Raw genomic sequence first — 17,693 nt, forward strand, 5'->3', positions numbered from 1 at the left:
AGAAAGAAAGAAAGAAAGAAAGAAAGAAAGAAAGAAAGAAAGAAAGAAAGAAAGAAAGAAAGAAAGAAAGAAAAGAAAGAAAAGAAAGAAAAGAAAGAAAAGAAAGAAAAGAAAGAAAAGAAAGAAAAGAAAGAAAAGAAAGAAAAGAAAGAAAAAGAATTTGCAATTTGAAAAGCTTCACTGTTTGGTACTTTGGGGAAAAAAGCAAGAGCATTGGTATCTGTCTTGGTAAGACTCTAGTTTCCATTAAGAATTGGAAGAGACTTTGATTCACACTCTCCCTCTGCCACCCCTTTTGTCCTAGCAGATGAAGAAACTAGGACTGAGAAGTAAGGTCACTTGTTCACATCATACAACTAGTAACACCTAAGGTTCCCAAACACAGACTCCAGTCCTTTAACTGCATTTCCCCACAAGTTATACTTACTCATCTTCACTTTTTAACATCATATGACGGTATCTGTCTTTTTCTGTCATACATGGAACGATACCAGGTTTAAGCAGTAAGATTTTAAAATTAAAGAATCACTTTTTTGACAAAACATATTGAGTTCTACTAATAAAAGCCACCTGTTGGCCAGAAGCACATCATAATTTATATAATTGAAGTATATTCTATAACAACTATATGGTACTGAAAATGGCAAGAATTTTAACAGAACCCATTTCAGATAAAGGAACACCTAACTGGAGGCCTGCAAACTTTGTTCACTTCAACAGAGCAGTTAGTTTGGACAAAAAAGACAAGCCACACTAGGAAGCAAAATAAAAAGATTAGAGGCAAGAGCAAACATGCACTTTCCAATCACAATGTCTTTGTAAATACATGGAAACACATACCCATTTTTCAACATCAACTTGCTGTGGAAAGAAAAAGCCAAAATAAATTTTTAAAAAACAAGTAAATACCTAGTAATGTTTCAATGACTGTTACTTAAATCAATAGAAATGTGGTCCATGCACCAAAATCTACTTCCAATTCTAGAGGAATACACAGTATTCAAACCTGTAATTAGCAACATTTAATCTCATCAAACAAAAAACTCAATTAATTTACTAATCAGAATATCAAAAGGCTGCAAATGCAATAGGTACATAAAATAATGACAACTAAATACATTCAAAAGCAAAGATGAACATTTACCTAATCTCAAACACAGTAGGTATCCTGATTTAGGTACTACAATTAGAAATTTCTATTTAATAAGAAGATCAATTGGAGACACAGCATCTAACTATAATTTCTTTTACAGCATTTAAAGTAAAATTTCTCTTACCTCATTCTTTTGAGTACTATATAAAATTTCACAGTTCAAGAAAAACTCACGCTTTGCCAAAAAATTCTAAACTATAAGGCCATCAAATTACAGTCACAATGTCACTCTTTAAAAATTGACTGCAGCATCCACAGTGCAAATAGAACAAAAATCAACAAGTACTGTCTTATCAGTCCTCAGACACCTAGCAAATAAAGCAAAATAATTCAGTGTCCTCAGATTCCCAGCAAATCACTCAGAATAGTAAATTCTACACTCAACAGTAAGTGTGTAAGGATGTATGATTCGTATTCTGAGAACTAACGCTTCTTCGGCCTCATCATGCATAAACTTCAGCGATACCTCAGTTGTCTAAGGGCTCAAAGCTTGAACTTTCCACTTCTTGAACAGTAAAGCTCAAAAATAAAAAGACTGCTCAGTATTCATAAGGATAGTCAAACTGAAAATCTGACTTGAAAAAACCTGTATGTGCAAGAGTGAGTCACGCGTCACATCTCACCAGGGGCACAAAGGGGAGACTCTTCAGTACAAGCACTGCTCCTGCCCACACAACATACAGTGTTTGTGACAGTGCATTATGACACTCATCACTGTGCTGATTGTTCACACTGTATTTGTGTAAAATGCCGCCACCACAGCTCCAAAGAAACTTAGTGATACCAGCAGTAAAGCTAAGAGGAAAACTGTTAGAATCACCATACAGTTAAAGAAATCACTGAGTCCTGGAAAAATAAATTTATAAGCATAATTTTTGAGCCTCAGAACCAATTATTTGGTTTTCAATTTTTACTCATGGGAAAAACATGTACTGGAACTTTTTAGAGCTCAAACACAAATTTGAAATGAACTGAGCCTGACAACCGAGGTATGACTGTAATTTGTAATTTTTTTCCTTAGAAAAATCTGTTAAGGGTTAATGTCACTTAGAGTGAAATTTGGGGCTAGCTAAGAATTTCCATCTCTTGATAAACAAGTTCTTGGATGACAAGGTGCGTAAAATACAACATACAAACTGATTACTTTTAAATGTTATAAGGTGATATTAAAACTATCACCCAAATATATATGTGGAATTTTCTGATGGCCTTGTAAAATTGAAAATCTTACTTACAACAGAGCATTCTTCTGGCTTCATTAGTAATTTATCTAGTCTTCAAAAAAATCTTTCTAAATCTATTCCATTCTTTCATGCATTTTTAAAACACAAAATCATTACTTAAAGAATACTTTCTAAATGGAAAGGCTGGTTTTCATTATATATTTTTTCACTTTCATATAAAGTTTAACTCCTCCTTTGAATATTAGCATATAAAGTGATGAATACTTTTTTTTAGATCCTGGAATAACAGGAAGCAAAAAGGCTTATGCCATGTGGAGCACTTAGTATGTACTTTTCTTCCCTCAAAAAGACAAATTCTTTTATTTATTCTTTTGCCCCCAAAAAAATTCAAGAATATACAAAGTGATTTCTCTTCCACACTTAGCATGAAAATAGGATAGTGATACCAATGATCACCAAAAATATATCACAGCATCATGTTCACAGCTAGATGTTGGACATTCATTCACCACACACACACACACACACACACACACTCCAGTACAAAGATAAGCACTGTGAGATTCACCAAAAGAAACAGTTTATAATTAAGAGTCATAGTTAATTATTATCAGCAACAGACATCCTTTAATGATATACATAGAGAAACACAGTTTTATAAGCAGTAAGAATCAGAAGTAATAAAACAACTGACTCCACATCCCAATACCCAGAGTAAGGCATGTGCTGGGGGTGAAATCATCAGCTAGACACACAAGACAAGACAAATGGCCCACAGGGTTAAAAGACTGGCTAAGTACAATAAAGTTGTAATTATGCATAAGCAATGCAGAGCGATTTCATGACACGTCTCTTATTAATGTTAACATGAATCATGTTTTAAAAAGTCCCTGCAAACTAGGAGAAAATAGAATGATTTATTCAGAAGTAATCTTACAAAAGGAAAAATAAAAGTCACAATAAATGAACAATTTTAGAATTTAAATAATTACCAAATCCATAAACATAAGACAAATGAATATTTTTTAAAATAACTTATCCAACTATGGGGGATTTTTTTTTTTAAATACGTTGATCTCATTAGTGTACAGAAAATAAATATTTTAATGTCTGAAGGAAATTACACTAAACGTTTTGTCACCTAGCACTGATCAAAAGACATAATCTCATTTTTAAAATAAAAATAAAATTTCACATAAGAGAAACAATCATTTAAATGCAGGGGACAAAAGTTAAGAATCCAATATATCAGTAAATAATTCTAAATTCTATCATCATATGAAAAGAAAATAATTCATATAGTAAATCTATTTGCATTCACATTTTGATTACAAATTTAGGGTACTTAAGCATGAACTATTCCACAAATTTAATAACAAAAAAATCTTCTCTTCTTGCTTCCACATTGCTTAGCTGTTTTAGTGTTTAAGATGGAGAGCTCTATTATAATTAAATGTACAGGTAACATAAAACTAGCTATCAACTTCTTCATTTACATTTAGTTTTATTATTGAAATATAAACTTGTGTTTGCCATCTTATTATTTGTAAACTATTCATCTCTTGCTCTTTTAAAGTGGTGAAATATAATGTACATGCCACCAAGTTCACCTATTTAAAGTGCATTTCAAAGCTCTTTAGCATATTTACAGAGTTATAAACTTTCACCATAATCTAATTTCAGAACAGATTCAATTCCATATGGTCTTATTTCTGCTCTTTTATTTCTTTTTTATGTTAACCAAATAGTCTAATACTCCATTTTACCTCTGAAGGCTGCTAGTTACACTTTATTAGTCTTCTAGTTGTATCCTAGAGATAAGGAATATTCCCGCCTCAGATATGTTCTGTTTTTCTGCCTTTCTCTGTAAAGGCAGAGAATTTCTGCTCAGAAGCGAAGGATACTACATAATGCTATGCATTTGAATGACATGCTGTGCAGTCTTCAGTCTCAAACTCAATAAGGAGGTCAATTTGATGAGCATGTAATTTAATCACACGGACACAGGCACTGTTTTAGATTAGGAATCTTGAATGTATAGATTATTTTATTAGATTAGTGTCATTCAATTTGGAACTCTTTCTCAGGTTTGCTTTTTGGTGTGTTTACAAAAGAAAATAATTTTTTTCATTTGTAAATATTTGCTGGTAAATGAATCAGATGGTAAATTTCCATGATAAACTTTTCCAGAATTACTAGTGATTTAAAGATATCTGGAATCCATTAAGCCAATCATCTTCTAATTTTTCTCTCTTAAAAGTTATAACTTTATTTTTGAAATGAATATTCTCATCTAATTAGATGGAATACTTATTTACCACCCTATCAAATAGTACTAGCTATCACTCCATCACGCCCTACCAAAAACACCAACCATACACACAAATGCACAAACAAAAAACAGACACTTTCTTACTCTGAGTTTTATTCAAAGCACTTACTACCTTCTGACATATTCTGTGTTAATGACTGGTTTATTAACTACCTACCAATCAGATTACTTCCTTCATTAGAGTATGAACCCAGGAGGGCAGGGCTCTTGATCAGTTCTGTTCACTTTCTATCTCAATAAAGCCTAAGGCGAGGCACGTATTGCACTAGATAGGAAATATTTAGGACTTGAGGACTTGGACTGCACGGACTTTCATCATCCAGGAAACGGTGAGCCTTATGTGAAAGAAGAACATATGGAAAGCACTGCATTATTTGACTAGAGACAAAAGTGCTGCATGTCTAACACATAAATCAGAGTATTTGGTATATTATACTCAGAATGCCAAAAAATGCATATACATTTCAGAAAAAGAAAAATCTGCATAAATATTTTAATGCTAAATTTATTGAAACATCATGAAATTAATACAAGTTACCTTTGGCCTCTCAATTACAAGAGGTGCTCAAAGTGGTGGCCATTACTTTCCAGACATTTATTAGTGTGGTGAACTGCTGCTTGGGGAACTTTTGTCACTGAGATTGCCGCACATGCCTTAAAGAGACATTCTTAAACTAGTGACTTCAGTGTACTAATATTCCACATTCCACAACTCCATTTTTCATAAAAATTGATCATATCTGGGTATGATACATATCTATATTAATAAAGTCAATGTAGCATTTTGTATCTTTAATTAGACTATAATATATTATTTCAAAATGAGAGCCAGTCTTATAGATTCATATCTAATGCAAGCCATTTTAGTTAATTGAAACATAAAAATTATTTTCAGGCTATCATGCTATGCCTTGTCTTTCTGGTAAGTTTTCTACTAGATTTCTAAAGAATAATTTAATGAGATCAAGTGGTTCCTTGGAACAATCCTGAAATAATTTCTACACTGCAGTCTCAATATTATATAATTTTAGAAATTATTCTACAAAATTCAAAGAAAATTCAGAGAAACAGCAAATTCTACATACTCAATTCCATCTTCATGCTATTATAACTGTTTTTCTACTTCTGCAGCTGCAAACTCATTGATGATAAAACTCACACATTATTCATCTATCTGCAAAGTCCTTTTAAGAAATAATTTATCTTAAGGTTTACATGAAATAAATGATTAGAACTTAATTTATTTAATATTGAATTCAACATTATTTATTCATATTTTATTTCATTCTGAATTTTATCAATTTAAAAAGCATCATTCATAATTTATAGTAAACCATCAATTCTCATACTAATGAAAAATAGATATATCATAAATTATAACAATTGAATGCTATAAATCATAATCATCTAAAATAAAAATTTCAACATACTTCCTCACCAAAAATCAGGATATAAGGGCAAAGTATTAGTTCATTTTAATTCTTTTTTTCTAGATCAAGCTACAATACTCTAACAATAGGACCAAAAGTTAAGTGGCCATAAGCCAAAGTCAAAAGGGACAAGGTCTTCCAATTCTTCCAAAACAAACAACAACAAAAAAAAAACAGCCAATGTTATATTTGTTAAGCATATTCTCCTACATAGACTGTGCAAGTTGTGTATTATGCTCATGGAATTAAACAAAAGCAATTCCTTTTCGGGGCTGGGGATTTAGCTCAGCGGCAAAAGCGCCTGCCTGGCAAGCGCAAGGTCGTGAGTTCGGTTCCCGGTACCGGAGAAAAACCAAAAAAAAAAAAAAAAAAAAAGCAATTCCTTTTCAACAAATGATCATTATTAGAAATATTATTTGAAACAAAATTTTCAATACATTTCATGGACTCTGAATCCAAAGCTCTTTCCACTATACTGTGTTACCTCTACTTGACATTTGTGCTCATGTGAAATGGAATTCTTCAGCTAAATTAGGTATTAAAAAATAATACTGTACGGAGAAAAGTGTTTGTCAAGGACTTTTATGAATTAACTAAGATAAATTCCAAAAGCAGAAGTTCATCAAAATTATTATAACTAAAAAACACTTTGAGATAAATACCATCATCAACTCAGTATTTAACACAATTTTGTCTCTATAAAACTGGAAAATTCCATGTGGCAGAGCATGTTGGGATATTGCACAGGAAAAGAAAACAGGATTAGCCAAGACCCTGAAGAAGAAAAGAAGTGGTCAAAGTCTGAGAAAAGGCAGTCGGGAATTGTTGACAGTCTAATCAAGGGATTATTATAAGCACAGGAAAAATAGTAAGTAAAACAGCATTAGCACTGCTGAATACATGCTTACATTGTGCTAACTACTGTACCTATTCCATCATGTAACAATTATTCACATTGGATGATAAGCCACAGAGCTAATGGATTCCAGACCTGGTAATCTTGAGCATTTTGGTAAGGTGACAAAGGCCCTGATTTTAACTCAAAGCTACATAGCACACATGAAAAACAGATCTCTGAAGCAAGAGAAGACACACAGAGTTGGGTCCAGATGCCAACAAGTCTTCCAGAGCCACATAAAACCCAGGGAAAACAGAAGAAATAACAGAAGCAAGGATGTACATGCACAGAAGTCCAGACACAGCTGGTCCACAGAGATGTGAGGGACATTGTGCCCTAGGCATGTCTTCCTCCTTGTTGCATGGATATTATCCCCATCTCACTGAGAGCTCTTAAAGCTTCTGTGAGCATCTACTAAGATACACAACTGTTGACATACTTTGAATAACAAAAGCTAAGTAGCATTCAGTGAAAAAAAGGTGTTTGTTTTTTTTTTAAGGTACTAGGAAATGAACTCAGGACCTTTATACTGAACTATATCCCCAGGTCTTTTTTATTTTAAGAGGATCTGAGTAAGTTGCCCATGCTGGGCTCAAATATGTGATGCTCCTGCCTCAATCTCCCAGATTTTTGGAAATTATGTATGTATTGGATCTAAATCTTTGTCTTGTTACACATTTTTAATTAAATATTATTTTAGGTGAAGTATTTCTTTTTTTTTTTTTTTGGTACCGGGAATCGAACTCATGACCTCAGGCTTGCTAGGCAAGCACGTAAGCCACTGAGCTATACCCCCGGCCCTAGATGAAGTATTTCTGAATGACTGTGATTACTTTACTCAAGAGTCACAACAACCCGCTCTTGAGGGAACCAGAAGTCCACAAAGTAGGTAATGTTTTTCCTGTCTTATGTTACACATCTCTTCTTTTTCTGTTATCCATGATTTTCACAATTTGCTTTGTCACAAATATTGTTGAGAACTTCATGGTGGGGTTCCTTTACCTTTATGAAAACCATGCATTTATTCACAAACCCAAGAAAAAGAACAAAGTGGTCCTTAACCACAAAATGCAATGGCATGGTTCTAAATGGAAAACTCTCTTATTATTATCTCTTATTATTACCAAGTATATATTTATTGCTATGTGCACATCAGAGCATGCTGAACATAAAATAGAATCAGTATTATTCCATTTATTGAATCACATAAAGAATTCAGAAAGCATTATTTTTTAAAAGAGAACAAGGCTTTGTAAATAAAGTTTATCATGAAAGTGAGAAATCAGATACTATACAAGGTTCCTTTTGATACACAGTCAATTTCTCAGGAAAGCAATAATTTCATGAAAATTAGCACTTCCTTGCTGACACATCATCCTAGGAAAAGAGATCTACATTTTAGCAAATCTACTATGGAATATTGTTAAATTGGAAATATCTCTGTGCTTGACAAGAGAATTTGCCGTAGAATCCATGATGTTTTCAAAGGAGACATTGTGTCATACAGGGAAAGATGACATGGATATCTAGAGTCCAAACAATTGATTCCTACAAGTGCCAGCAGCATGCAGTCATCACATGACCAGACGTGGTATTTCACCAGTACACATTCATAGGATTAAAGTTGTCAATGAAGTGGAAGAGCTGCCTCTCCTGATAAACACTCACTGTCCTAAGTCGCAAAAGTGCTCCCAAAGCTAGACCACTGCGGGCTGTTCCTAGACACTCGTGGAAACTGCTCAGACCACCTGCACATCCAGCATTATAGCTGGGAGCCACTCTGACCAACTGGTACCTGAGCCAAAGCAGCTGTAAAACATTTTGAAGATCCCTCCTGGATATAATCAAAACTTCTCAGCGATCTAAGAGAAAAAGCTCTTCCTAAAATATTGCATTACCGTTAGCTGTCAGACAGTAGTTTCTTCCTAAAAGATGCTAGTAGCTAAGAGTAAGATTCAGTTCCATAAAATGTATTTCTTTCTATAGCAGATTCCTCTCAAATTATACATCCTAATCAGTGGTTTATGGTAGGCATGTTGGGTTCTATAAAATGGTGTTCCAGACATTTCATCAGTGACCGCTTTCATTCTCATAAAAACTTTCTAGAGAACAATTCCAAGTGAGATCTATCTAAATAAAAATATTTGAGGGGGAGGGACCCAGATATTCTAACTAGTAAATAATTGCAAAGTTGTAACACCATAAAATAGCCTTTTAAATCATTTCCTATGCACATAAAATATTTAGAGCGTGGCTAGACCAACCTCATGATCTGGGAGCAATGAAAAGATCTTTGCATAGTTGTTAAATTTAGAAAAAGTAGGTTAGCAATATAAAAATTAAGTTTAGGGCAATTTGGGTAAATTGACACCTACAAAGATAGGTAAAGCAGCAATACACATTTTTCAACGGTTAATGCAAAAGAAAATTTATTTTTCTCTGTAAAGACAGATTTGCATTTCAAAATTGGTAGGCCTCATTGATATTTATAAATCAGAAGATATTATGCTAGGTAAATTTTAACCAGTTGAATTGAGAAATTTTTAATCTTTCTGCTGGAGATATAGCTCAGCTGCATAAGTGCCTGTCTGGCAAGTTCGATTCCTGGTACCAAAAAAAAATTTTTTTTAATCGTTCTTTAAGCCTATCCATAAATATTTGCATGACTGTATAAAATTTTATAAGAAGCTTTATATATTTTAATACAGTAATATCAACTTTGTTTCAACCAAAAAATGAATTTGAAATGTTAAAAAAACACAATTTTGGAGCTTTGCAAAATAAATTTTTAGGCTACTATCAAATAAAAGTCACTAAAGTTTGTTTTGGTTTGGTTTGGTTTGGTTTGTTCTATTTGTACTATGAATCGAACTCAGGACCTTGTGCTTCCTAGGAAAGCGCATGTGCTGCTGAGCTATATCCCCAGCCCATGTTTTTTGGTTTTTTGAGACAGGGTCTCACTATGTTGTTCAGAATGGCTTTGAACTCACTCTGTAGTCCAAGCTGAACTCAAATTCACAGCGATTCTCCTGTTGACTAAAAGTCCCTGAAGTTTGTCCTTCATATTTAGATGTTAATGCACAAACAAATTTAAATTGTAAGCTGTCTGACTGAAATTTTAAAAACTAGAGAGCTGAAAAAAATGTGATGTCACAATTGATTACTCATTTATACAAAAAAATGTATTTTAATCTCTTACTCAAATAGGAGCAATGGTATAACAATAAAATCAATACATAGACAGCAAAAGAAAATTCTGGTTGTATTCCTGAACATAAAACTGCAGTAACTAAGTGCAAAAAAAGAAAAATTTCACAATTAGTTCTCCTACTTAATTCTAAACTTTAATTAACTGGCTAGCAATGGGTAATAGATTAGAAATCAGTAACAGTACGTCTCATGGAAAATTTTAAAAAATAACCAAGTAGGCTTTTAAAGAAAAATGTCTCCCTTGGGAAACAAGAAGAATTTCAATTTTCGAAAGAAAACAACTAGGAATTTTCAAAATTACAAGTGACTGCAGCCATATCACCATAATTTTCTTACCTAAAATATATAACAGTGCCATGAAATATTACTTGCCATAGAGAAGCTTAGAACATATTTACATGGTTAGGCGCATTTAAAAGTCAAACAAAGTCAATAACACATAGCCATGCACAAAGCAATTAGTCAAAACAGTAACAATAACAGCTCTGAAAATGTGAGGACATGTAAATGCTCACAGAAAGGCTCTATTTTAAACCAGACATAAGCATGAGGTGCCATGACACAGATCACATCGGGGTTGAATTTTTTTTAAATCCTTGAGACACCATAGGTCTTCTAGATAAAACAAAAAGTCAAAACTAAAAAACTCACAAGTAAAAGCCACTGACTTGTTTCAGCAAAAAAGAAGATCTCCAGAACCTGTGGAACAATCTTTTACCCAGCAGCAGAGTCCATTACAACACTGCAAGTCTACATAAACTTGGTACTTGCCCCTTCCGATTTCTCCACCGTGTTGGCCAACATCTCCTGCAGGGCCCGCACCGAGAGGGACTGCTCCAGCACAAAGGTGCAGATGGACAGGTCTGGGGGGACATTCTGTGCAGGAAGAGGAAGAGTTATCAGTACGTCATCTTCATCAAGCATCCAGGCGAGCTCACCTTCATATACGCCAGTTCCTCCTACAGAGTCCAAGGACTGCGCAGCACCCTACATAGTCAGCTCCCCACCGTTAAGAGACACGTGTAGTCATCACCACCTACGCTTCCCACACTTTTAAACTCACAGATAACAAAAGTTGCCAGTTATGAAGCGCTCAGTCTGACATGCACTGCACCTGGAGCTTTATCCATAACTGTGGTCATCTACAGTATGGATTATCACTATCACCATATGGACACACAGAGAAATTAAGCTATTTTTCCAAAGTCACAGAGTTAAAAAACTTGTAAGCCAGATTTCTCCAGTGTTCAACTATTCATTTCTAACCTACCAAGCAGCCTGTTGATTAAGATAATAATAATAATAATAGAGAAATAATGCTTGCCTGAAGTCAATATTGTAGTTAATTAAATATAAAATTGAATTGATGCAATATATTCATTTCATAGGCTTCTCATTATACACAAAGATAAAAATTACTTTATCTTCCTCTTGCTGTATGTCTGCTTTTTTCTAGCTTGGGGAGCAGAAATTAAGTTCTCATTCTTTATATATGTGTGTAGCTTTATTTTCTCATCACTCATTCTTTTTCCCTTCTCCTTCTTTCTCTCCACTCAGTCATTATTCCACAAGCTTTGAAACTCTCAAAATGTAACTACTAAAGATGGAAAGGAACCAGAGTAAGAGCTGATAGGCAAGCGAACGCTAATTGGACTTTCTTGGACACCTGTGCTTCAGCTTGAGCTAAGCAGGATTCAGTATGCATCAGGTCCAGGTAGGTACTGATGAGGTGCTCAGAGATTTCCACAAAAAGGGAAATTATAAATACAATGAGCCAAAACGTAAGGAAGATTACAACTTCTTCATAAAAACAATGTTAAGAAGATAAATATGTTAAGCTGATACAATAGATCAAAGCTACAGTTAATGTTTTAAGTATGCATTACTTAAGTCACAGCCATCAGAATTTTTTTATCATTAGCAAAGAACGATGCTTTCTGGTTTCAAGGAAAGACTAACTACCGGGGCTTCAGAATTAACATTAAAACTATTTCATGGGTAAATGAAAGATACAATCAGGCCACAAGCCTTGCAGGTACCAATGTGCTACTTTTTTTTTTTTTTTTTTTTTTTTTTTTTTTTTTTTTTTATGAAGCTTCTTTCTCTCAATTTCTCCTTCCTGTCATCATGGACCTCTGTGCCCCCATACTGATCAATTTCCAGTCCTCATGGACAAGCTCAGCCAGTAATCAGGGATCCTCTCAAATCTGGTATAAAAATAAAATCAATACATAGATAGCAAAAGAAAATTCTGGTTGTATTCCTGAACATAAAACTATAGTAATGAAATGCAAAAAAAGGAAGAAAGCTACTGCTGTTACACTCTGCGGCTGGCCTGAGGAGGGTTTGCATTCCCAAATCCTAGGTAAAAGACTGGAAGCCAGGAAAGAGATCCTCTTCCACTATGAATTTAGGAATGAATTCTCTTTCTTAAATTTAATTTCCTAAATTATAACTATATTGATTACTCTCTTTCTGCTTCGGATGAAGACAAATGCTACCAGGTTTTAAAAAATCTGTTAATGGAAGTGATCATTTCATTCATATCCCTATCAGATGTACTCTGCCAAACAGAACTGGGATGCTACGCTGTTAACACATTCCTGCCAGTTTAAACCACTGGTAGTACATGCATGACTGTCCCATTCCACCTGATGAGATAGTCATGCAAGTACCACTGGTGGCTCAGAGCCGCCCGGCAGTGAGACACACAAATTATGGCCCTGTTGAGAGCAGGTTAAGTGCTAAGCTGGTGAACTGACGCAAAGTAAATGTTTTGATATATAGCATTTACCCATTTTTGTGGTGTAAATACTTAAATCAATGCTGGGATCACTGTATCAAAATTTACAAATCAGCTCACAATCCAAAACATGTAACAATGAATTCTCAATATTGGTAAGAACTGTTTCTACCAAAACATTGTGCTGATTTCAGACCAATATAGATTAATTGCTTTAGAATCTGCATCTCATAAAAGTTAGGAGTATATATGCTATAAAACAGACCGTCTGAGCAAGAATTCTGGCCTCACAATTTACCTGCTCATAAATATTCTAATCTTTGGCTTCCTTCCCTGAAAAACCATATAATCATTATATCATCCTGACATGCTTGTTGTGAAAAACAAATGAGATAGTATATATATATAAAGAATTTAACACTGTCACTGAGAGCACAGCAAGGACTCTAAGTAAGCCATTATCACTACTCTTCGTATTGTGAATTCTCTCTATTCATACAGCTATGAAGTATCTGTTCATTTCTTAAAACTGGATCTTACATAGATTTCAGTTTGGACAAGCAGTGTTTGAAAATACAAATCTGTAACCAAATACCTGTTCGTAACACCCAAATGTTCTTTTTTTCTCTTTTGTTAGTGCATGTTAGCAGTACATACTGATGGCATTTATTGTGGGAAGTAGTACGCATCCATATCTTAATTTTTAGAATTTCCTTTCTCTTCTCCTCTTTACCAATTTCTCCATCTCCAGATCTACTTCCCCTTTCTATCTGGAAAAGCTGTATCTTCCTGTTCCTATTGCCTATCTTTTATCTTGCTCTTTAAGTTATTTATACTTTTGGTTTCTCATATAAGAGAAGATAGGCAATATTTAAGTTTGTGAGTCTGATTTAATTCATTTAATTTCATGGCTTCACATGCATCCATTTTCCTAAAAATAACTCAGATTTATCTTTCTTTCTGGCAGACTAGTATTAAATTGTGTACCTGAAAGGGTAAAAGACATCTAGTAGTTTCAAGAAAGGGCATTTTTCAGCTACAAGTTTATATTCTGGGTCTATTTACATTGTTTTATATCTCACTTCAACTGAAATGTTTACAAATGGATTGCTATAATGTTATTTTAAAGATCCTGGAAAACTACATGGATTTGAAATGAATTAATCTTGGCAAATGAACTTCATTTCTTCACAGTGGCAGGCCTGTTACAGATATTCTTCCAGGCAGTGAGAGTTAGCAGAAAGAAGCATGCCAGCAGTCCTCAAGGGCAGTTCTCTGTCCCTATGGACTCAGCCCATTTTCTTTGGTATACTTCCTCCAACAACCTTGACACTTTTACATTTACATCCACTATAGCATTGACAATGGGCCTTTCCTCCTCTTTCTAAAACTATATCTGAACACTGGGAAATAAAGCCTGATTCATTAACCAAAAAAACCCTATATGTTCCCAGACCACATAAAGGAAGTACATTGCTTGCTTTTACTATGCATATGCTCCCAAATCTTAAATGAAAGCTTTAGATAGCATTCTTTCCATTATTTGTGCTTCAAAATACTTAGATCATATCGGACATTAAAACCCACAACTGCCCCTGAGCATGCATAGCTGCCTCTTACACCACACATGACATGTACTTGCCCTGCAGAATTAAATCATAGGAAGTGATCCAGTCCGTCTGAATGTCTATCTAGACTGCCCACAACAGTGCCCAGAGTAAGCAGAGAGGAAATTACTAATGTTTTTCTTACAGAGACAACACCATTTCATCAAGGTATGTGTACTTCGGCAAAAGTAACATGCTTTCACATAGCAGCACGGCCATGTGCCTTTTCTTCATTTTAAAATAAAAACTGGACATCATTCTCTTTAGCAAATGAATGTCACATAATCGTAGAGAGGAAAATTCTCTAGAATAACCACAAAGCAGCATCTGGCTTGTTGGCACTGCAGAGGCCGTGTAAAATCAATTAAGTTTCCAACTGAGATACCCATCAAACAATTTGGCTTCCACAGATGTATCTGCCTAATTCATTTAAAAACCTATGGACATGTTATTACCGTAAATAAACTGCAACTAATAAGGTAAGACCATACAAGTGACATTAAACCGTCTCTCCTGTGAACATTGTGAAAAACTATTCCATTGTAACATTCTAGGGTCTTGGCACATGGGTTTCTTTTACTCTCTCTGACCAACATACTCATCTCCATGTCTCCACCTATGGCAATGCTTTCATATTTTTAAATCACATATAAATAAAATCACATTTGAAAACATTTTCCTCGTAGAGCAGGCATGACTATTCACCATGGATGCCCCTCATCACCAGACCACCCCAATATAGTGACCTGCGCAAAGAAAGCACTCAACATTTGATGAGTCAACCTCAAACTATGAGTGCATCTATTTCTGCAAAGGTACACATACATATAGGCACAAGGGGAGTTACAGCCCTAGTAGATCTATTTTTTGGTTTTCTTTTAGCAATCCTAAGGTTTCTATCATGAAGGCGATTGAACCAACTTTTAAAATTGACCTTCAGTTATCCTCCAAGTGACCTCCAGGATAACATAGGGGTATCACAAATGTTTTAAAAATTAATGATGTATTAAATCTTGATAGTATGACAGACAGGGAACTATATAAGGGACTCAGAATTGAGGTCTGCTGAATAACTTGCCAAGAGCCCCTCTCAAATCAACCTGTGCTTCCCGACCTGGTAAAAGGAAAAACACATATATGTCTAAAGAATTGCTCAAATAGGAAAATCAATGCAATATAAACTGGAAAATGCTACTGAAACACAATTTTGTCTATCCAATTTAAGAGAATGCTAAATTAAATTGAAAGCTCAAACTCTCAGAGATATAAATTAAGAGAAAAACTGCTCATCTACCAAGAAATGTGAAGACAGTATACACTCAAACAGAGCAGATGGCCCGCTGCTGAGAAGAGTTTGTTTTTGCTGGGCCACCCACCTGCTCAGAGCCTTTGGCAAGTCACTAGGACTGTTGAGGGTCAACTTCTGCCCACATTAGAGGGATATCAAACTATTCCAAAAGATAAAGTTGTTGCTGTTGATAATTTACCAACTAGAGACATGACACCAGGCCAGATTTCACCTACCAGATGGGGAATAACCCTTAAAGTGTTTCCATACACCACAGTGGCAATAAAACTACCATGTTACAACCCTCTAATTTGTATAATACATGGTGCTACATTTCTCTGATTTGTATGAAACACCGTGGAAAGGGATTAACCGCAATATATGTAAAATCTGACTTCACTTTTGCCTCTTCATATTTCTCCAAAACTCCAGTCAGAATGTTCCACCATATTTCCAGTCTGGAAAGATCATTTCCATAGCTTTTCCATGAATGTTCCTGGTTCTCGCTAGTTTTCTTATCCTGCTCACTTTCTCTCTATTCCACTTTGCACCAGAGGCTAACATGATGGTCTTCGTTCCTGTACCAATAAATTCTTTCAGCTCAGCTTTCTGAAGATAAAGCACGGCACTTGGCTTTCTTGACAACAGCAGCGTCCAGGTGAGACAGCATGCATTAGCAGGTTTAAATGAGTGATTAGCCGTACACTGCCACCTCTAAGGGCCACAGCTGTGCTAATTAAGCACTTAATTATGAAAATCCCTAATGGATCAGTGCAGTTCACATGCTTTGCTCAGCGTTCATTTTGTTCCTCCATATTTGTAGTACAAAGCCCTTAAATATAATGTTACATAGATATGGTAATTCATCTTATTTTTACAATCATTTAAAACATCAAAATCCCAAAAGTGGCTGTGCAAAATTAGAAGTGCATTAGTTTACTGTTCCATCCTGTGATGCCTCTCTTGCTCTAATATCACAAAGCAACAGTGTCTGTCTCAGGTCAAAGCTGTTCACACACATCTTGGGTAGGAGTCTTCACTGAAGAGCAGGTAAGTGCATGGAACTGGGAAAGCAAAACACTGAAAGGGAAAACGAAAAGAGGCTTGCCTTGCTATGAACTGATAGGCAAGATAATCTTCAGGTTCTTAACAGTGAGATCTGCAAATTAATAATTCAACTCCTGCTTCTAAATACTGCTAAAGGCAAACTGATCTGAGCCAGACTGATTTTTAACCTCTTATTCATGATAGCAAAGATCAGTCACGATCTCAACAAAACCTGTACCTATCAACTTCTTTGAACTCAAGGTAACATCCCACCCACAAGTTGTATTTAAAACACATAATTTCTACCATTTCTACATATATTACAATGATGTTCTGAGAAGCTGGACTCTATTGAGAAATGCACTATTAAAAAGTTACAGTCTCACCACGGACATGCTCCTGCCAGCTTGAACCACAAGTGGTGCAGAGATGACTGTCTCATTACATGACTTAAACCACTGGCAGTACAGACAGATTTAATCACTTTATCAGTCTTTTTACTATTAAAATTAATAAAAATTTAATAAATGGACCAAATCTAGTTAGTTGCTTCAATTTCATTACAGCCCAAATATAAACATTAACACTATTCTTAACGATTTAAAAATTCATACCAATAATCAAAAAGTTTGACTGATTTGCACCCGTAGTTAGCAGTTTGTCAATAATTAATTCTCTACAACCTGACATACAACTCTTAAGAGTATCCCACTGCTGATGTATCTCATGTGCATTTACAACTGCTGTACTGCAAATTAGCTGTATGACAATTTTTATGTTATGTGAATGCTTTCCTTAAGG

General features: G+C 34.8%; 1 protein-coding gene across 7 annotated transcripts in view; it reads right to left on the minus strand.

Moving 5' to 3' along the window:
- Window positions 1-17,693, minus strand: part of Ryr2 (ryanodine receptor 2 (cardiac)) — a gene marked incomplete at its 5' end in the record, with an annotated part of 627,916 nt that overhangs the window by 362,798 nt on the left and 247,425 nt on the right. For 5 of the 7 annotated variants that reach the window (XM_013504705.1, XM_013504704.1, XM_013504702.1 and 2 more), the window contains 2 exon segments: window positions 841-861; window positions 10,979-11,083. In XM_013504705.1, the coding sequence (XP_013360159.1) occupies window positions 841-861; window positions 10,979-11,083 (126 nt within the window). 7 annotated transcript variants of the gene reach the window in all.

The sequence above is a fragment of the Chinchilla lanigera genome, unplaced genomic scaffold (assembly GCF_000276665.1).
Source record: "Chinchilla lanigera isolate Chin_1 unplaced genomic scaffold, ChiLan1.0 scaffold00091, whole genome shotgun sequence".
NCBI lineage: Eukaryota > Metazoa > Chordata > Mammalia > Rodentia > Chinchillidae > Chinchilla > Chinchilla lanigera.